Source organism: Haemorhous mexicanus, chromosome 1, assembly GCF_027477595.1.
Source record: "Haemorhous mexicanus isolate bHaeMex1 chromosome 1, bHaeMex1.pri, whole genome shotgun sequence".
NCBI classification, from domain to species: Eukaryota; Metazoa; Chordata; class Aves; order Passeriformes; family Fringillidae; genus Haemorhous; species Haemorhous mexicanus.
Window position 1 is genome coordinate 22,852,642 of NC_082341.1, and position 22,832 is coordinate 22,875,473.

The 22,832-nt window shown below is 38.3% G+C and overlaps 1 protein-coding gene across 4 annotated transcripts in view; it reads left to right on the plus strand.

The window, feature by feature from the left end:
- The window catches only part of CDK14 (cyclin dependent kinase 14), a 344,690-nt gene that overhangs the window by 144,744 nt on the left and 177,114 nt on the right, over nucleotides 1-22,832 (plus strand). For all 4 annotated transcript variants that reach the window (XM_059842986.1, XM_059842993.1, XM_059842976.1 and 1 more), the window contains 2 exons: nucleotides 3,755-3,817; nucleotides 16,285-16,408. In XM_059842986.1, coding sequence (XP_059698969.1) covers nucleotides 3,755-3,817; nucleotides 16,285-16,408 — 187 coding nt within the window. The remainder of the gene's footprint in view (nucleotides 1-3,754; nucleotides 3,818-16,284; nucleotides 16,409-22,832) is intronic.

Here is a 22,832-nt window from a genome sequence, read left to right on the forward strand (position 1 = left end):
CAGCATGGTATTACTGTGGTGATTTGTGTGTGTTGGGGGTTGACAGTATGGCTGATAGAGCTGTTAAAAACTAGCTTGAAGCAGAATTGGTCTAGCCAGGTCCACTTGGGATCAGACTGTGTTCAATTACTTGGAAGTCTCTGTACTCCATTCCCAGTATGCTGCTGCCCTGTGAGGTGGCCTGACCTTCTGAGACAGTGCAGAATGTATTGTAAAAGGTGCATTGGTTGTTCTCTTTCTTCTCTTTGTTTCACTATAGTTTTATGTCATTGCCAATATGTAATTGTATCTTGAATTTTCCTTTAGGGTATCTATTTTATTAGATCAGGGTGGTGACTGCAGCAAAGACTCCAGTGTCAGAGTATGGCAGGCTGTATTGGCAGCCACTCTTCCACTTGGGAAAGCACATTGTTTTCCACCTTCAAATACTCCATGAAGAAAAAGACTCCATCTATATAGTACAAATTTCATGGAATACCATTAAAAAAATGCTTTCATCCAGCTTGCTCTCTTGTTTTCTTTTCTAATGCTTTCCTGAAACTTGTATTCACGTTGTCTACTTCAATGTCAGTTGTGCACACAAGCACTGGAGCAGACACTTTGGCTGCCAAAAGGGAAAACAGGTTTAGAAAGAGCTGTCTCTGCAGCACTGTCAGTTTTCCTAGCTGTACTAATGTTTAATTCAATGTGCATTCAGTCCCTACCTTGGGAAAGAGGAGCAGCTGATGCTGCCTTTGCTTTGCTGCCACCTTCTTTTTTTTAAAGTGGGGAGCAATGTACTCTAACATTATAAGTTGTTTCCAGAGTTCTTACCATAATGTTTAGTTACATTTATGAGAAAGACTCTTAGTTTTATGAAGGCAAATCATAGAAAGATTTGAACAGAAAATACATTCACTTTCTCTTCCCCATCTGAATGAAGGTTTGCTACAGATTCCTGTAGAGTGTGTGTAGGGGAAATAATAAATGCCAAAAGACTGCGGCACAGTTGACTCTGTAAGGTTTCCAGGAATCTGAGGGAATTGCTGCTGACACTGACTTTCAGGTAGACGTGTTCAATCAGTTTTTGTAGGTTTTGGTGGTTAAACTGATGGCAGAAGGTTGTATCAGGATCCCAGTTGTCTTCATCCTTGGGGTAGTAAGAATAAGTTAATGATGGATAACACAAAAACGATCATCATTGATGTTTCTGTATGGAGAAAATGCATCCAAATAGTAACTGAAATATAAGCATGAGAAAATGGGGTTATCCTCACCATTTGTTACAAGTATATTGGAAATAAAAAATATGACTTATTGCTATTCCTAGAGTTGTGGCTCTGAATAAAATGAAAAGCTTCTGGTGAATAAAAATGTGCAGTTAGTGTGGCTGGAGTGGTGGGGCTTCAGGAAGGAGACCTTCAGAAGGGACATTGGGGTTTGTCTTCCTCTGATCTGGTTTCGATCAGCTGACTGGTTGCAAATCCTAGAAATCAACAGAAGGTGAAGGAGGAAATATACCTCCCACCTACCAGGTTATCTGTTGTTCACAAAGGCTGAAAGACTTAACAGGGGGCAAATGATAATTCCTTGAGCCAGCCCATGTGAGGGAGCGTGCTGTGCTCAGGGACCACGGTGGCTGTGTCTGAGGATGGGACAGTGCTTCCCTGGCCACCCTAATGGGCTTTCTAAAGTGATATTTCAGGCTTTTCTTTAATCATCTCTTGAGCACTGCAGGGGCTAGCTCTGTTCAAAGACTGGCATGTCTCATGAATAACAGATAACCATTAAAATGAGTGGATTCCCACAAATTTCTTAGTTGACACCTGCCACCACCTGTAGTAATGGTGTTTCAGCTGATATTAAGACACATTCTTGTGCTGGGATTAGTACTCAGAACCTGTTAGTTTATTAAAACAAATTACAAGGTTAGCTGATGACTTTAAGTATGTTTTCTTGGTGTTCATACAGTGAACAAGACAAAAATGTGTCATTTGGTGATGTGTGCTGAGGGGTGGCTGGTCCATTTGTGGCATGGGTTGGTTTATTGATGCAGTCCCAGAAAGCTTCATTACCACCACAGTCAGTCAAAACACAGAAGACAAAATAGTGCCAAATACTATGAATGAAGTAGAGAATGGAAGAGGAGAATGGGAGAATGGAAGAGCAATTTGTACCTTAAAGCTAAAGATTTTACAGAAATGAGGAACAAGTCTTTAAACTTAAGAATCCTTATGGAAAATGCACTTCTATGATGCTAACAATTCACTGGTAGAATATTTTTAATTAATCTGAATAATTTCTTTGTAAATGCATTCACTAATTTGTAAAGTATAAATTGAGGAATTGCTGTCTGTATCTTGCATTTTGGAATAATCTCTGTTCTCTGTTGTATGCAGTGTGATTTGCCTGTTTGAGCCTGCTGTTCATTTTGGGATTCAAGCAATTTCCTGTAGTCAGGGCTCTTGCTCTCTTGAAGACATGAAAAAATTAGTGAAAATAGTTGTGCTAGTGCAGAGCCTAATCATCCTGTGCATCTTCACATCTTTGCAATGTTAGTTCCACATGCACAATGTGTTTTTGTAGTTTCTCATTTCAGAAGCAATTATGTAGGACAGTTGTGGCTGGAACAAATTTTGTGTCTTGGGTGTGAACTCTGCTATGTATCTGCATAACTCCACAAAAGAAAGCTAAAGAATGCCTCCTGGTTTGGCAAATGGTGCACAGAGACACCATTCTGCTGTGTGGAAGGCAACTTTTGTCCAAAACTCTCACTTTGAAAACTGCTTGGATTTATATGGGCTCTTGTGTATGTGAGGCAGGTTTTGCCAAGTAGCTTTTCAAGGAATGTTGGATGATTTTTACCAGATGTGTTCAGAAAACAGATGTGGAAGGCAGAGTCTGTCTCTGAGTATTTGCTGGTTAATCAAGTGCATATTTTTGCTTTTTTTATTCTGAACATAATTTCAGAAGCTGAGTTGTGCAAGCACATTAGAGAAGCACCATGCCATTTGTCTGAAACCGTGCTGCTGAAGTGTAGAAATTAAGAGAAGAATTCAGAGAAAAGTGTTTCCAGAGTAAAAGCTATAAATATTTATTCATTAAAAATAACATTAATCTATGCATTGCAAGCCCTTTTTATTTTCTGATGAAATTTCATGCTATTTTTACAGGAAATATAGGTAACTATGAAGTGAAAACTTAGGTTTGAATTTTCCATGATGTTCTTTTCTAAAGTATCTGTATTTAATGCCTGTACATGTCCATAATATGTGCTTCTTTTTGAGGGGGAAAATACCATTCAGTACTCTGATATGCAATGCCTTTCAGCTTTAATTTCTAAGCCTTTAACCCATCTTAATCTAGAATCACTGTAAAATTATATTTAAAGGGCAGTGTTATAATGTGAACAGGGGGGGTTGAATGTGAGATTCTCCCTTTAGGTTCATCCTCTTCTGTCTAGATATTATCTTTGTGGTGTTGATGGTGATACTGTCCTTACAAGTTTTAGAATGGTATTAAAATTCTGGTAATTAATCTACCAAATGCAGGGTGTTAGAAAAAAAATATTAATTTGCATTTGTTGAATATTCATATCAGTTATCAAGGCTGTTAAGTGAAATGAGTGTAAAGGTAAAAATGTGTGTTTGCACATGTGTGGCTGGAAAAAAAAAAAAATCTTATTTTCACTTTATGTCCACTCCTAAGTAAGGGGTATTTATTGCTTCAGTCATATGGATATTAATATAGTTTTCTCCATCTGGCTTTCTTTTAGCACACTGATTTATGTCAGTACATGGACAAACACCCTGGAGGGCTTCATCCAGAGAATGTGAAGGTAAGAGTCAAAAAGAGCACACATTCAAGGCAAATGCAGTAGCAGTAATTTTGCAAAAAAAGTCATGTCAGCTGTTTCATAGAAACTGATTGCTAGCTAAAGGGAAAATGCCTGGCATATTAGAATAACTGTATTCTTAAATATTTGTATAAGAATAACTGTATTCTTAAATATTTGTTTTCTTTGAAAATAATTACAAATTCCAGTATTGGAGCATTCCTGCAATAGAATTTCTGAGGTTTGTGAAATTGACTCAGAGCCAAAATATTTGAATGCTGTGAATGCTGTTAGCAGTGTTGGTAATCCCTCTCCTCCATTTAACCATTTGCTCTTAAGACAATACTGCCCTAAAACCCCAGGGTAAACATGCTTTAGGCTGTCAGTGCTAGATCTTCAGTTAGGTAAGTTAGTGTGGGTTCATCAGGTTTGAGGGAACTGTAATTCATTGTATTAGCTGAATGTACTGCTTTTAATATGAACATATGAAATCTTCCTTAATCTTTTTGCACACTTTCTTGGATGAGATCAGCATTTTCATAGCTGATCTCACTTTGAAAATTTTTTTCCTTCTAAGGTAGATACTGAGAGTCATCACACAGGAAAGAGAGTTTAATAGCAGGATTTAATGGAAAGATAGAGGAGTACAGACTTGATCCAGTTACTGTTTGGGAAGCCAACCAAATGATTTTTTTCATTTTTTTCCATGAAATGGAAGCCAACCAGCCTTGCAGAATGTGTTGTGGATCACTCAGATTATATTTGTTACAATTGTCTTGCACATCTTGGACATCGGTCCCATTGTTGTTTTACCTTGGAAGTGTTTAAGTCTTCACTTGTCATACTGAGAACTTTATTCCAGGATGTAACTTACTGAAATGTAGAAGTTCATGAAAATTCTCCCTCTTTTCTGGAAAAGCCAGAAAGCCTGTTTGGTTTAAAAAAAAGAAAACTATTTTAAAAAGACAAAGTATTTTTTCTTCTGCAATAGCTGATCATTGTTGCACATCATGTAGCTTCATTAATTTTCTGTGTTCTTTGAATGAAAAGTGACATCTACAACATATGAATTTCAATAAGAATTACTGCCATCTAAAAAAAAAAAAAAAAAAAAACCAAAAGGTAAATTCCTCCTTACTGCATATATTTGGGAAAAAAAACCCCCAAAACAAACCAATGCACTCACAGACCATGAGTGTGGCACTTAAAGGGGGTGAGGTAGGACCTGCTTTTCGGCCCCTGAAACTTCTGAGCTTTCTTCCCTGCTCAGTTTCCTAAGCAGAGTTTCAGGTGTTAAATGTGCTTGTTAAACCAGGGGGTTGTGTTTCATTTCCCCTTGTGGATACTTTAACTTCATTTCTCTGAGTTTTGGGATAAATGAAGAGTGGCTACTAAGATTCTTTGTGCTGCTTCAGATTTGTAAGTCTTACTCCAAGGCTGCAGTGCTGTGAACCTCAAGGTTTGACAGGCAGTAGTTGTTGTAGCCCTGCTAAAAAAGACATAATAATTCAAATGACTGTGCTTTTATTTCATCACACCATGCCCAGTGAGCTTGTCTTTGAGGAGGATGGATATAAACAGATCATTTAGCTTGTTTGTATGTCACTCCTCTAAATCCTGAGATACCTGGCTTTTAAAACAGGAGCTTCAGAGGGAGCTGCCGCAGCAGCATTTTCCTTTCAGGTTTTGCTGCATGTATTTCTGTGGCTATCTGTGCCATTTGTCAGTGCTCAGAAACACCTTTGAAGCTTATAGACACATTAGAAATATTTATTTGAGTAGCTAAGTGTAGAATCCTGATGTACTGCTGGTTCAAGTTTTTAAAATTCCCAATGGATTATTAATAAAAGTGGGGGGTGGCGGGGGGCAGAAAAGAAAAAAAAATTGGAAGTTGGGACAGATGAAACTTCAATCAACAGATGAAACTTGAGCAATCCCATTGAACAATGAACTTTTTTCCCTCTTAAATAATACTGAAGAAGTCTCTCTTGCCAGGCCAGTAACAAAGGCTAGTCCTAATCATGCAGTAATTACTAAAACCTGGCATGATGATTTGAGGTCCTACCATTTTAATGAATGAATCAGCCTGCTTGGGGATTTCAGTGCAATACCTGTTCTCAAGGCTGAATTAAAAATAGGCCAAGAGAGTGATTTCTTTGGCTGGGAGGACAGAAACCCAGTCACATATGCTAAAAATTCCCAGACCTTCACCAGCATGCCAAACGAAAATCTTGTGCAGCTCTTTTATTTCAGAGGAAGTAAGATAGTTATTTTATAACAATTTCATTTTAATGCTTTCTTGTGCTGTACTCAGTTTGTGGACTCATGCAGTTGGGAATCTGAGACTTTACCACCTTGTTTGGGTTTTAGCTTCTGGACAAAGTTGTCTGTTTGGATCCACAGCCGGTTTCTAAGGGTTAGGCTGAGCTATATTAATTAGCCTTCTCTCCCTGCCAACCCCTTCTTTCTAGAGGTCCTTCCATAATTTCACTTTTAGTCAGACTTTTGGACACTGTTTGTTCAGAATCAGTGGTTATGTGATCCCTAAATCCATTTTAAAAGCTTCCAGTTGAGCAATTATATTCCAGTAGCAATAAATTAGTCTCGGCTCTCTGGGGCTAACCTGTGGGATTAAGCCATTGATGCTCTCCCAGCATGACAAAAGACCCCCGCCTTTTAATTTTGTTCTTGAGGAAAGTATTGCCTATTGATGGATATTCCTTTCTGGCTTGTTGCCAGTTATTATAACTACAAACCCACATAAGCACACATTTTTCTTTTTCCAAAGAATATGTACAGTAGTTCCTGTTAAACAGTATATTATAGGAAGGCAGATGCAAATTACATCTTGCATTCTGTAGGATATCTTCTGCTTAATTATATTTCTGAATTTTCTCTGTATTTGCAAGGTAAAGACAATGATTGTTCCCTCAGGCTTACTTTTAAATGAAGACTCATAAATAGAATAAAAATCTAAATTACTTTGATGGACACACATATTGTTGTCCCCTCAGGTACTGTGCTTGACATTGCCTTTCTTTGTGGTTTTAAATAGGCTATTTGCTGTCACTTAACTATTTTAAATAAAGACTGAGCAGGATATTATAAGTATGTGTAAGTATAAAGAAGAATGTCTCAGTTGGCAGTTATAGAAGTCCACGGACAGTATGCTTAGGTGAATAAAACAAGTATTAGGTTCAGCATTTTTATTGGTATGTCTCTATTGACACATAATGATTCCAGGATTTTATAATTTGTGCGTGGAGGTGCAAGTCTTACAAATAACATCAGGCTTTAAACGCTTCAAGGAATTTGTGTGTGATGATGAGATGTTGTTTTAAAAATGCCTGTCCCTGGTAATGTTAAACCAGTCATTCTGATGACATAATTGCAGTCAGGCACCTGAAACATCTTCATCAGCTTGAAGGGAAATTGGCATAAGGCAGTTGTTTCAGTCCATATATTCTGCAAACTCCATTAGGTCCAAATATACAATTATTTACCTCTAGCTAACAAACTTGCATGTCTAGCACTTATATATAACTATGTATTCATATTCTGTGTACAGTGTTAGAGATATTGAGGGAAAGGGTAATCAGTTAATAATTCCCTGTGCAGTACACATGGCCTCATCTTCTCTTTTCTGGTTTAAAAGATGTCTTTCTCAGTTTTTCCTCAATTGAAGGCAAGCAATAAATCTTAAATACATGGCCCCACATATAATTATGTTTCTGCTGGAAGCTACTGCTGCAGCCCTGTCCATGACTGGAAATAGGAATTGATTTATATTTGTACTGTGTGATGCTTGCCAAGCTGCAAAATGTGCTATTGCAAACTGAGGTACAAGATTTGCTCCTGACTCTCCCTGTGCTGTTCCTCCTGACCCAGACTACTGAAATCCGTCCTCCTGGCTGTCTTTCCTACAGATGTTGCAGCCTTTAGAGATAGTTCATGCTCAGTTGGAACATCTGGATTGCTTCCTACAGCAGGAACTCTAATGGGTCAGAGCAACTAGCTGACCTTACCAGTGATATTTTTGTGTTATGATCTTCATTCTGATTTATGTCCCTTTCTGCCTGGTACAGGGCTATTTCCACCAGTCTTTTTTCTTACCTTCTTGGTTCTCCTGAGCCTTTGTTTGCAGTTGTCCCTAAATGGCTCTGGTTTTGTAAATTCATAATTTAAGTGTCTTTATTTGTGCATTTCAGCATGTCCTGTGAAAATGTAGCTGTTTTTAGCTTCTTCTAATATTTGAAATATCACCTTTATTTTAACTTTGTATTTTACTCTATATTTCTACATTCCCAGTAATGCATATAAATTCATCTTTATGCCTTGATGCATTTATTTTGTAGTTGAGTTTGTTTACTGTAACTCCTATTACTGGTAGAATAAGTGGAGCAAAGGCTTGCATCTGTCACGCCTGTGCTGCTTGTTTGCATCCCTGCCTTAATAATAAATCTATTAATGAAAGCTTATTTGCTTCTTAATTAGTGTTGCTGCCTTGAGATAGCTGAAGTCTTTTGAGAAAAGCATCCTGAATTTTTTCTCTTTACCTTTTTTCTTCTACTTGCAATGTTAGAGGTAATATCAATTTGCATTGCATTTGACAGAAAAAACCCTCATCTTTGGCAATATAAAAAGTCACTTGCATCTGACCCACTGTTCCTTAATCCAGGAACACCAGTCTGAATGACAGCAAGTTTTCAACCAGACAAAAATTGTCCCTGTCTCTTAATTGCTCTCAAAATCTTTTACTTCAGGCAACTTGGAAGCCTCCTGTAGTCTGCTGTGACCAGAGGGGGAAGGAACTTCCAATTTGTTCCTATTCTATCTGATATTGCTGCACTGATTTTTTTTCTTCTCCCTGGGCACCTTTTCTCTTCTTAGGGCCAAAAAGTGTTAAGAAGAAATAGGCAGACCCTCTTGCTGAGCTTTGCATGCAGGCAACAAGAATATTTAGCCTTCTCCCAGGAGCCTTCAAGACTTCATCTCTTACCTATTTCAATTTTGAGCCTTCCTTTCTCCTAGAAGGAGGGTACATCAGTCTTCTGGGCATAGTGGATGGATATTTTTGAGGTGAAATCTCAACTAACTAAGCCCTACCCCCACCAGAATATTTTAAAATGTATTTTGTCACTGGAATACTGAGTCAGGGCATATGGCAAAATGCAGATTGGGATTTAGATACTAAGTTTCCTAGGGCATCCCAATAATCTCTGTAAAAATATGCTTATATTTCTGCAAAATATAATTAGTTTGTCTAAAAGATTTAGAAAGATATTTTAAAAGGAACGTATTAGATAGTAATTAGTGATACATAATGGGATGCTGCAACATTTTTCTGTGCTAAATGCTCAAGAAGAGGTCAGTCAACTTTATAGCAACCCTATAGTTAAAAAAACCCAGATTAAATAAAAATACTGTATTTGTTAAATCAAGGGTTTAATGATGGTCTTCATAACATTGGATTGGAAACCTTGAAATACACTAAGAGTAAAATTATATTATCTGAAATCTCTGGAATTTAGTAATTTATGGCACTCATGTATTCCTCGCTGCACTGTAGCCCTGTGAACATTGTCCTTAACTAATGGCTGCAGTTTTTAATGTTTAATCTGTTTTTGTCAGATGAGTAATTTTGGCATTTAATGACTAATGTGAAAATTAATAATCTGAGTTGAAGCCATAGAGTAGTTGTCATCTGATGTCCTCTGTAAGCATCAATATTTATCACTGAACTGGTTACAGCTTTAGGATGGTCTGAAGCACAGAGGGTAGGGAAGCATTCAGAACATGCAAGGGTTAGGCAGCTCCTGTGTTGCATCCATATGAGGCTTACTGCACTTAAGTGAAGCTGCTTGAACTTTGGCAGTAGCAGAGTGTTGCACACTGCCTCTTGCTAAGCAGTAGCTACATTTATTAATAGTAAGATACAAACCCACCTGCTTGTTAGAAAAGCATAGTATCTGAAAAACAGGATAAAGAAAATGCTTTAGGTTTTAGGTTGCAGTTGTGTTAACAATGTAGGCTTCCCTAGCACATTTCTGTTTTCTTTCCATTGGGTGATTGTATCAACAGCTGTGGCATGGACAGGAGGTTTGTGTTCCCCCTTTTCTGTGGGGAGACATTTGTTGGATTGCATGGGCAGTCCTGCATCCCTATGTGACAAAGACATGTTACATGATGTAGGGGAAGCTGTGGTGTGTGAGCACCTGTGTAACTAGAGGTGTCTAATCAGGAGGTTGAGTGCCATTGAAGTAGATGTACAGGAAGTATGCAATTAAACTGTGGTAGTAGATCCACCTATGATGAATTTTCAGATGAATTTCCACTGGGGTTTGAAGAAAACAGTCTTTGACTTCAAGGTGAAAACCTGCTGCGGTAGTCCTTTTAAATTTATCTATTGTTACTGGAAGCAAATAGAAATTAATGTCATGCTTTTGAAATCTCTCTCTTACTCACTAAAATTGATCATGCTGCTGTTGTGAAGTTGAATTAAAAGTGGATTTCAGCAGATATGTTAAGTAGGAAGTGATGCTGTTTAATGTGGTTGAGAAGGTGCTATTTTTCATTTCTCATTCAGTGTACAAGCAGGTGTGCAGCAGACAGGATAATGTTATGCCAAATTAAGGTCGTCTTTTACACATGGCATTGAAAATTGATTATTTAAATTAGACTTTTTAGTTATCAGACATTAAATATAGCATCAGCATTTCGCTCTACTTCATGTCACTCTTGTCACTTAATGGTTTGATAATATGCCCAACTGTGAACGGTTAATGCAGAAACTTCATTAGCATGTTAAAATTCATGCTAGAAGAATGTCACTTTCATAAGTGCACTTGTAATTTATTGTCTCTATGGTCTTCATGATTCACATAGGGCAAGAAGACTATTGTAGGGAGAACACATCAAGATTTTTAAAATCAGTGAGGCAACAAGTGCCGCTCTGACCTACTTCAGCATGGAAGTGTGCTGATGAAAGGTAAAAAAGCAAATTCCATTGAATTGAAATTATTTTTACTTTTGTCATTCAGAAGTAAAAACCTGAGTCTTCCACTTACTGAACCTTAGCAGATGACTACAGCTGATCATAAGGGAGTATCTTTATAGTCAGTTAATTAAGCACACCTTCCTCATTGCAAATGACTGTACTAGTACCCAGAGGGGACAAAAAATTATTAAAACAGCATCAAAGAGAATGGAAGTTAGAAAATTAACACATTCCAATCTCTTTGCAGTTCTGCTGGAAATAAGTAAAAAAATCTGTATATATACATTTTTAAAGCAGTGATGCAATAAACATTTCCACTGGCTGTGTCATATGTATTGCTGTGTGACATGGCCTTGGTAAGACTCTAGACTCTTGTGTAAGGAATGCAGGAGCAAGTTAGAAGCCTTTATAAAAGCATTGGATTGAAGTGGATTGTTTTAAAATTCTTTTGGAGAGATCTCAGTTGATTCCAGGGAAGACAGATAGGAGAAACCTTTGTGAGAGGTAAATCTTATTATGATCCTGAAAATCCTGCAAATTCAAAGAGCTAATAATTTTTTATATTCAGATTTTCCTTATTCATAGGTATGCAAATTTGTCTCAAATCAATACTTGGTTCCTGGAACTTCTTCTGACAGTTCAAGCAACAGAGTCTACAAAGCTTTGACCTAAAAAGTGCAGTATTTCCCCAGGTATTAGTGAGAAGTGGAAAGCTGGATTTTATCTCATGGTTATTATCCTGGATTAGAAGAGGGAAATGAATAGCAAGCCAAGAGTGATGAAAAAGATTGTGCTTGATGAGGTTTTGACATGCCAGCAGAAGTCACAGAGGGACAGTTCTCAAAGCATCTGTGATAGTGCATATTACCAGGTAGTTTTTTCTAATATAATGTTTTAAAACATGTAGTTCTAAAATTCCTGAACAGTCTAGTGAACCCAAGTGGAACTGAATAATGTGTTTGGTTCTGTTTATTTCAGAGGCTGTGAGATGGCACTAACAAAAGATTTGTTACCTTCTTTTGCCTTTTTAAATAGCCAATAATGTACAGAAGCCTGTACTGTCCTCTGGATGATAGGGAGAACTTCCTGACTGCAAGCATGAGATGGGATGTTCTAAGTTTGGGTTTTTTACTGGTATTTTTAGATTTGATGGCCTAATAAGACTAAATATGATTTTATTGATGCTGAATACACACTTGGGAATTAGATGACTGTGTGATACCCAGACAGTGTGCTTTGATACACAGGGCAAGCAGGAACATATGTGTAATCAGTGTTGGGTGATAAAAAAGCCTGTGTGGTATTGTGTATTATTTTTCAAAAGTAGCTATATTAATAGAGCTTGTTAAAGGAAAGACACATTGAGGTTTGCTTTCAGCTTTCTTCTGTTATCATCTCAACTCCTGTTCCAGATTATCTCAGCCTTTTTGTAGACTTTTGCTGCCAAGAGAGCAGAACCAAGAGTTTTCTGCATCTTCTGTAAACTAAAAAGTTCTTTGTATCTTTCTAGTTCTGTGTAGCTTTCTACTTTTGTATCTAGGGCCAGGTCCTCTATTCCCACAATACAACATAAATTAAGGGAGCTCAAATGAAGAAATAGTTTAGATATCTCTCTTTGCCATTATGGAAAGTCTTAAAAAAGGCCCCCACAGGCATCATTATTCTGTCCTCATGGAAAGCATCCTTTCTGTCATTGGGATCCTCAGTGCCTCAGCAGAGTCTGTGTGGAAATGATACATTTTCCAGAGAATCTCCCTAGGCATGTTGTGGATTTCTGCTTTTCACTTACCCTGATATCCTTTGCCAGAAACTCGCTACCCTCTCTAGTAATGGAGGGAAACTGTATGGAGTCGTCTGAGTACTTTACACAGATCACTTGGACATGAGTGTTCCCCTTCATCCTTAGACTGGAAAGCGCTTTCTGAACCTAAGCCAGACAGTGTCAGTTGCTCTCAATCCCACCCTTTAGATGTGTTTTGCACAGCCTGTGTCAGTGTCTAACTTACAGTCCCGTTCAGAGGCCACCAGACAGTGAAGCATTCTGCAGCACGTGGTCCACCAGGCAGCCATTGTATACCTGCATGTAGGGCTCTATGCTGTACACTCATCCAGAGTCATTAAAACACCAGGAAAGCTGGGCTGTTCATCCACATAGCTACAAGTCTCTCAGAAAATGTTATGTTTTAAAACTACTATGGGCATTTGGTCAAATGTTGCATATAGCTCAAATGGTTATCCAGGCATTACACTTGAAGGACTATATAAGGTGCTAACTCATCCCTTTGAGGCTTTCTCTTGTATGTTTTAAGAACTGCTAATGTTCTTTTAATATCACAGTCCATAAACCCTGAATTAGCTTTGACCTGCATGCATTTTTCTCGTTGACAATGAAAAGTCTTCATTAAAATATGTTGCTCATTAAAGTGAGAGCTGCATAAGTAGTCGGGGGGAAAAGGTATTTTTTAATGACTGAAAGAAATAAGCAAGACCTGAAGCCGCAAGTGTTAAGGTTTTTTTGTCTGAATGTAAAGTGTTGAGCTTCCTAATATTAAGCTTTGCTGAAAACCTGACTTCTAGGGACAAATCCCTGTCCTGTTTTCTGTCTTTTTCAACACAAATACCTTTGGCATTTTGTGAGCCTAATTTCATTATCAAAACCTTTGTTCCTACTAATAAGCTAGAAACTGTCCACAAATGATGTCTTAGTGAATGATGTCTGAGTTTATTTATTGCAGGTTATTCAATACCTATACAGCTTTGTGTATGGCCATGCAAATATTAAAATTACCAACATAAAAGCTAACGAGCTGTCAATCTGTCTCGATTTTACCGTCACAACCAACCTGTTGAAATATGTGCTGAATTTGCCATTGGCTGCAGCTGCCATCCTTGGGGCCTTGGGAAATGGCAGTTCCATTGCTTGTTCAAAACCCCCTGAAAAAACCCCAGGCTGAGGTTTCATGGTGATTGGAATTGAGTGAGGTGGTGGAAGGATCAAGTAAGATGAGAGTATGACCGTGATAGGAGGTATGTCGATTTCAGGGGGTAAGAATTGATGGTTCATTTTTGTCCTTGCGAAGTTAATGCAGACAGTCTGGAAAGAAAATGGGTTTTTTGGAGAAGGCTTTCCTCAAGATCAGGGGTGTGAACTTGACTGTGAGAGGGCAGAAGTGCTTTGTGAGTAAGCAGAAACATTTTTTTTCCAATTCGTCTTTTCTTTTTGTGGGCTGGAAAACTGTTGGAAATGCAGACGCCTCCCTTGGTGTTTTCTCATCCCAAGCAATCACAAAGGGCCAGTGGTTTGCATAATGCTTTGCTGCCAGATGTTAGGCTTGTGCTCACGTAAATCTTCTCACATTTAAATTACCACATACAAACAAAGGGGAGAAGAGAAAAAGAGAAAGCAAAAAACCCAATATTTGAGTTTATCCTATAAGGAATTCAGGAAGTCAGAAAGATATATATATTTTTTTTCTCTTCTCTTCCATGAGCTTCCTCCATGGAGGTGTGAGTGAATTAATTAACTTTTGGGAAAGTACTTAATGAGTACAGCATGTCTACAAGTTTGGAATAAAACTACATTCCAAAGCTGTCCTCAAGAGCAGATGTTTATTCTGCTTAGCTGGGAAGTTGTTGGGCATTTTTTTTATCACATTATGTCAAATCACTTGACTCTCTTCACTAAAGCCAAATGAAAGACATTAATAAATATATTTTGAGTTATTATAAAGATTACAGTGCTGTAAGCTACCATGATAATTGAAATTTCCTTGCATATTTAAAAATAATGTTTGAAGTTAAATGCCATTGATTTAGCCTGGCAAGCTGGTTATTTTGCCCATCTTTTTATTTTAAAAATGTATTATTTTGAAGTCCTTTAATAGAATTAAATTGATATTTTCAGGCTGTAATGAAAGCTATTTCTGCTTCTTGCTCTTATTAAAATAGTTTTTATGTACCATGAATTCCACTTTAACCACAATTCAAAAAGGAGTGTGCATGTTACTTATGACTTTCCTGCTATTCTTTGTTCCTGTATTTTGCTCTTAGGTTTCCTCAGCACATTGTTAGACCCTACCCTGGCAAGAAGGTGATTGATATGGCTCTTTGTGCCCTGGCTAAATAGCTAAGCATAGAGTGCATTGTGTCTGCACTCAGGGAAAAAATGAAATGCAATTAAATTCATTTCACCTTCAGTAACATGACATTTCTGTTTCTTTCATGTCAGCCTTTATTCTCTCTATAATCAGATTTTGTAACCCTTTTTATAATGTCTCTTCACTTCAGTAATCACTGAATAGGATGCTTGTGTTGCAAGTTAATTAGAAATTCTCGTGTGCCTGAGTTGACTTTTCCCCAATCTTTGGGGTGGTTTCCACATCTTCCTAGAGAGCACGTTTCACTGTCCCCTGAGCTGTGAGGCACAGAGTCCATACCTGCTCTTGAATCCTCCGTGTTTAGCTTTGGAGGGGATTTTTGTGTTCACATCTAGAAACTGAAGTATTCCTTAAAATATATTGGGCGAAAGGAAGGGTCTGTCTACATTGGGATAGGTTCTTCATAGCTGCAAAGAAAACTCCTGGGGGTTCATTCACCCTTTGTGTTGACAAAACCCATGACGGGTAACACAGCCCTTCACAGCAAGTGTCTGAAAGGATGCAGGAGAGCGATGCATGCAGGAGATGAAAAGGGGAGGGCAAAAGATCCTCTTCATACAGCTCTTTGTTCATAATTATAAATTACAGAATACACAATAGTAATGCTTAGATTTAGGAGTAAGCATTTATAGAGTCCAGGGAAGGACCCTAAGGAACCAGGAGATGGTGAGGTAGATTTCTATCTAAAATTACCTTAAAGACTATTGCAAGTAGGTTTCAAAAGTCATCTTTAGGTTCAGCGAGAGTTATTATTTCCTAATGAAAAATACATAAACTCTCCTTAAAATAGACTTCGAAGGATAAAATCTATTTTACTTGCAGATTTCCTTGGGTACACAGGCATTATTGTTATACTAATAATTTCTTCTTTGTTTTAGCTTCAGTGTTCCATCCCCCAGCCTTATCTCCCCATCCCTATCCACCCTGTGCTATTTTTTTTTATAATTAGTGAAGATACACATCTGTCTTCAGGCTGCCACCTAATCTCTAAGGCCATATGGGTAAATGGAATATAATTATGATTTGGTAGAAACCAAGCCTTCTGCACATGGTTGTATTGCTCTCATTCTTTTTAAAGCAGTCAAATTGAATCTATGACATAGTAGGGCTTGGAAGCTGGGTTTAGTCCTTGCAAAGTAAGTATATTTCAGATGGAAATTTCATTGTGTTAAATTTGGGTGGGAATCAGCCAGTTTGGGAGGAATTCTGACAGAATGTTACCGCAATATGCAAGCACCCCGCATATCGTGAAGAAATCACCTGTGGTTATATGCAAAATATTAACAGAGGTCATTTTTTGTCCCCCTCTTTTTCAGTTATTTTTATTTCAGTTGCTGCGAGGACTGTCTTACATCCACCAGCGTTACATTTTGCACAGGGACCTGAAACCACAGAACCTTCTGATCAGTGACACGGGGGAGTTAAAGCTGGCAGACTTTGGTAGGCAAGCAGTTAATTACAAGTATCTTATAATGTTGTAGGAATGTCAGACAGATGGTTCCATTGATTTCTCTTCCCCCCCACCCTATTCCTTAGACACACCTTCTTCATTGTAGATAATTGCACATTTTTCTCCTGAGTGAAGAAATTGATTATGGTCAACAAAATGCTTGATTAAAAGGGAGCAAGTGAAAAACAAATACCTACTCCAGTTCTCTCAAGGAAGATAATGCTGAAAGTGTTTCCATTTTATTTGCCATGAGTCCTCTGAATTAGAATTAAAAATCTTCAAAAAGGAAAGAAAAAAGGTAGAGAGAGACCTGAGGAAATACAGAGTGTATGAAAGCACAATCACTTTATGGAAGCAGCTCTAGGGTTGTGGAGGTCTGGATTAACTTTCATTAAATGGTCATTGAAAGAGACTGAAGGACACAAGAATGTGTTCCTTCTGTAGAATAAAGGACACCAGGATCACCTGGATTGCTTTCAATATCCATTAGTTCTTTCTGGGGAAGCCTTACATGGAGTAAAAAGTCAGGATAAATTATCCACTGAAATCCTAGCCTTTGGCCTATTTTTAAATTTTTAAGCCATTTTCTAGTGGCTACACCAAGGCAAGTACTCTTTCTTTTGAAAACCATTGTGAATGAATGCAGATGTGGAAAATGGCAACATTGTTTTTTTAGTGGTTTTCACAAAAGGTTGTAGGAATTTCTTTCTTTCCTGTCGGTCAGCTTCTCAGTTACTGATTCCAGCAGTACTTTTGAAGTAAGCTGAAAATGTGACCTATTGGCTTTTTAAAAATGTATTTTATTTTATGACTGCTATCCACATCATGCTTCACATTTCATGCAGCAGCAGTAATGAGGAAGCCTTGTGTGCTAATTGGCAATTTCACTGTTAATGTAATCGTGAGGTTTTGCCTTTTAATTAGCGTTACTGCAATTAACAGCTCAGTGTGTATTTGCTATGTTGGAGGAGGGAACAGGACTTAAGATGGACACAGTCCACAAGGACTTGATTGGCCTTTGTATTGTTAGGCAATTAGAGAAATAGTATTAGAAGCACTTGTCTCCTGGTTTACATCTGATTCATTGCTGTCATTTTTCAAAACTTTCTGTTTTTTGAAATAAATGCTTAAAAAACCCATTCCTGCGTGTTTTGTTTTACTATGAGGTTTCATCTCCTACGGATATGAAACAGGTGCATCATTCAGTGTTCTTGCTGTGAACTATGAGTTAACCCTCTGTTGAAGGTGTTGTGCTGTTTAATAGTTTTGTTGTATCATTTATATGCATAGAACCCTATGATCTAATCTGATTTCCAAGTATCCCCATATTATAAATTTTTTAGGAGATTGTAACAATGGTTCTCTAGCTTTGGTGGGTGCTGGAAACCATAAAAGATCTCACAAACTCTTTTGTATGTAAAATGTTTCCTACAGTGTGGGGCTGGGTTGCTGAAGCTCTATAGCTAGTGTGGCTGGGGAGAGGGAGGCTGCAAACTTTTTTGCTGTGTTTTTAAGAAAAAAGAAAACACTCTGCCTTTTACCAGCACTATTAAATGCATTGTTGGAGGTGTGAACCAGTCAATGAAAAGCCCAATTCAGGCACAAGTTGACTCTGTTAGTTGTGCTGCCTGGTGTTGCCGCAGAGCGGAGGACAGGGTGGGGTGATTGTTTGTGCCTTGCTGTAGTAGGAAGTGTAACTATCTATCACTTCTAATGAAATTGTTGCCTTATTGCAGCACCAGGCTAAATAGCCGGTGATGATGTGAAAGGCAGGATTTTCAGTTTTGTGTTGGCAGGAGTTTAAAGTTGGCCGTTGTGCATGGTTTTGATAGAGGGACTAGAAATGTATAAGTACAACCAGAAAGAAATACACAGTGGTAGAGACATGAATGTATAATATTGTGCAGAAGATAGTTTTTTGCCTTTTAAGTTTGCCTTGACATAACAGAAACATCTGTGAAATCTACTCTTAAGCAGGGACAGAAGATTGTATGTCTTCTTTTTATTTTTTAAGCTAGATTTTCTTTCATGGCTCATGACCTCATAAAACTGAAAACCAGATGGGTTAAATTTCTCTTCTGAGAACCAAGATGAAAAATTAGGAGTGCTGAGGTTAAGGTCTGAAAGGTCATGACCTCTTTTACTGGGATCATGAGAAATGAGAGCACACCTGTGTGCTGTCCATGTGCCCCTGTGCATATTTACTTATTAAAATGCTGTATTTTTATATGTCATCTTCTACCTTTCCAGTATAAAAGACTCTTCCTAAACAAGATGTAAAATTCAGTCCTATTTATCTTTGTTTTTCTCCCATAAATGACTGATTTGCAATAATGTGCTTGGAAAGGAAGTCAGTTTAGATTGTATACTTGATTAATTATGTGAGGAGCAGTGTGAAAATTAGAAAGATGGTTGCTTTTCTTTCAAATCCACTCAATATAGGAGAGAACCTATCAAGAAATCAGTGTCTGTTAGAGTTAGGGTTGACTTTGCTAGCATAATAAATATAAAATCCTAGAGCAAAGGCGTTTTAGTCTCTAAGGACAAGACCTTCAGATTTTGGCTTCATAAGTTTACCAAAAAAATCAGCATAATGTCTGAAGTTTTTCATTTGGCGTCAGGCTTATTTAATGTCTTCACTGTAGGATATCAAATACTTAAAAGCAGGCTAGTGGATCATAGTTCTTGAATAAACAAGGTGAAAGAAAGGCTATTCATGTCTGCCAGTGCATTGCACTGCGGCTGAAGTGGAATCTGTGCATAACTGTGGGCATGTGTTTTTCTATAGCAGGGCTCCCAGACACACATACTTCACTGTGTGGGAGTGTCTTTGTTCAGATGAACAGCAGTTTGCTTTTCTGTGCATTGTGCTCTAGCTGCTAGGAAATGAGCATTTATGAGAAGACTCAGCGGTCAAATGAAAAGGGAGAACAGAAAATAGAAGCTTTATCAAATTAAAAATGGATGAGCTATAAAAATTGGCTTTATTGAGAAGATATAATAGGGGAGACTACATCTTGAGTAATTGTTGCTGTGAAAAATAGTCCTTGAATACTGTACCTGCCTTCTTTTTGAAATCTAATTAAGATTCCGGAGGAAAGTACAGTATATTAGGAATTCTTACGGAATGAAGTGCAAGAATTATTTTTGATCCTATGGTGTGAATTTGGCTGTCTATGAGTTTGTTTATTTTCCCTCCTGCATATGTCAGTCTTAAGTAGAAATAAAGTATTTTAAACCTCTAATGAGTAACTCCATAACAAATTTGCCTCAGCCTTTAACAGAAAGACTAGTAATCTTCAGGGGCACCACCCCCTGAGCTGGTAGGCATGGACAGGGAGCAGAACAGAGCCCCTGCAATCCAGGAGGAAGTAGTTAATGACCTCCTGTGCCATTCAAACCCTCACAAGTCTCTGGGTCCAGATGGGATTCATGTGCGGGTATTGAAGGAGCTGGCAGAAGAGCTCATCAAGCCACTCTCCATAATTTATCTTTGCTCCTGGTTAACTGGGGAGGTCCCAGATGATTGAAAATTAGCAAATGTGAAACCCATATAGAGAAAGGGTTGGAAGGAGGATCTGGGGAACTACAGGCCTGTCAGTCTGACCTCAGGAAGGGGGCTGTAAGCATCATAGAGTCCAGCTTCTTACCCTTCCCAGGACAAAGCCAAGAATCACTGTACTGGGAAAGCCAACTGATGTCATTGTCAGGCTGCTCTCTGTGATCTTTGACAGACTGTAGATTGAGGGAGGTTCCCAATAACTGGAGAAATTTTGTTTTATCCGTTTGCAAGAAGGGCAAGGAAGAAGGTCTGGAGTGCCTCAGCTGGTCAACCACTATCCCATAGGAAATAATGGAGTGAGGCTTCTTGTAGGTGTGAAGAAAGTGTTTGCCAGTTTTAGTCAAGAAAAATAATGTTTCATCCATGGAATTGCCTTCTGTAATGGAATGAGAGCTCTGCAGTCTCCCAGTGCCTTAAGAGTTGGTTACCAAGAGCATGGTGGTGCTCTTTACTTGAGTGCACAGTGGGAGGAAGAGGGATAATGGTCATAAGCTGAAACACAACTGGCTATAAGGAGAGAAATGTTTGCTATGAAAGTACTTCAGACTGGAGCAGCCCAGAGATGTTATGAAATCTCTATTTGCTTCCCTTACTGATCTAAGCCTTGAGCAGTCTGGAAGATTGAACTAGGCAAATTCTCCTTGTGTGGTTCTGTGACTCACTAAATACTTGGATTGTTTTGTTTTGTTTCTTAGTAATTGGAGATTGGTATTTAGTTATTGTATATGCTGATATAAATCAAGACTGGCTAATCAATTATGTTTGCATGCAGATTTTCATACTTGATAATCCAGCACCAAGTCCCTGAATAGCTGACAATAATCAGGTGGGAGGTGAGTCCCACCTTGTGTGTGGGACTTTCCAGGAAGGATTTACTCTTTTCCTGCCTTGTTTCATATTCTCTGAAAAGAGCCTCTAGCAATCTAATATTCTGACACCTCCAGGAACAATGTGGACCTTTGTTCTGATCTCATAGCACAATTACTCTTACATATTCTTTAGTTGAAATAGTCTTTTGCTTTCTGGGTTGGAAAATACATAGTTATACTTGTTACTAGATATTTTCTGATAGAAGATTTACGTAGCTTTGAGGTGACATCACCTTACAATGCACTGAGAATATCATCAGGTCATGTGTGTCAAGAACAAAACCTTTAGACTTGACTAGCATGTGACACAGTAAAAGCACTTCTGAGGCTGTGAGAGAAAGTGGCCAAGTCACTAGTAGGGCCCTTGGCATGCTTCCCCTGTGAGATAACCAACCTGCTGCTGGGTTAGCTTCTCAGGGAATTTCTCATTTGTGAATCTTCCCTGCAGCTGCCTTTCCCTTTCAACTCTTCTGTTAGACCTGCAACAGAAGTAAGCTGCTTGAAGTGGGTGAATCTGAAGTTTGAAGTCCTGTTTGGTCTGTTTTGGATTGTGCAGTTATTGTAAGTCCAAGGACCTTCTGTGTAATCACATCTTTTAATTCGATGTCAATCTTTTTAGTATGTACACTGCTGTTTTCTCTGTGCTATTTCTCCTAGACAGGGTGTATAAACTATGCAGGCACCTGCCTAGCTTAGGTAACCACGTAGCACGCACACAGGTACAAAGTACAATTCCAAAGTGTGGAACAACAGGTCTAGAAGAATTGTTAGCATGAGTATAATTTGCAAGGATAGGAAAACTTGATGATTGATAATTTTCTAAACTGAAAAATTTAAAAAATACTTGAATAGATGCTCCCCCTCCCTCTCAATCCCTGCCCCATTTTTTTGTAATTTAAGTCCTTTAAAAAAAATCTTCAAACTGCAGTAACACTACCAACAAATTCCAGTGTTACAAGGTGAGTGACAAGGAGCATCAGGAACTTAATGCTTTAATGCTTTTTTCTGTAGTATGATAGTTGCTCCTTCTCATCTGTAGGAATGGGCTTTGGAGAGGAAAAACAGCATGACATCTTCATGAAAATGTCTTTCATTTAGTCTCTCAAATAACACTAACCCTGAAGCTTTTCCCAATTACTTTATGTTGTCTTTGGGGATCTCTGGATGAATAAGGATCTGCAGGAGGTCTGTATTATGGTGAAAGTCCTGCCTTAAGCTTTTGGAATTTTGTTAATATAAAGTCCTCTGATGTAGTAAAAGAATCGAGTCAGTGTGATTCAACTATGCATCCTTCTAGATCCATAGAATGATAAATAATAGATAGCAGGAGCAAAGAGACTTGAGGATTAAAATAAAGTGAATTATACTCAATGGACTAGAAGCTTAAAACTGCAGCTGAGTATTAGAGAGGATGTTTCCGTGCATTTCCATATAGATTTTTCTGTGGAGAGCATGACAGGGGTATGTCATGAGGGACAAGGTTATTTCTGTATAGCTTACTGTTAAAATTGCTAAAACTATGTTGACAAGTAAAAAAAAAAAGTAGTTTTTTTTCTTCACAGTAAGAATCCCACAAGGGTTTCTTTATAATGTACTGTATAAAATTCATATGAAAAGTGCATGGCATAAAAGATTGCTTGCATGGATAACTGCGATGTTTTCCTGTGTAAATGTTCCACAGAGTATCAGTTCTTGGAGATGCTGATATAAGGAGCTGTCTCAGTGCCCAAAGAGCTGGTTTTATATTGTTGGTGAAGTTTGATGAAATTGTTGGCAAAATTCCTGTGAGAGTGCCTCTAGTTATATCGGCTGGCTCCCTTTGGTTGCCTGGCTTTAAGTGAGACTAATGTGGGGAGCCTAAGGCAGCCATTTGGGGTGAGTTGTAGGAGCTGCCTGATCACCCCTGAGGCAGCAGCTGGCCCAACACAGCTCCTGTCCCCCACAGCAGCCCTTCTGCAGGCTCTAGAAAAGGGCTAGAAGCTG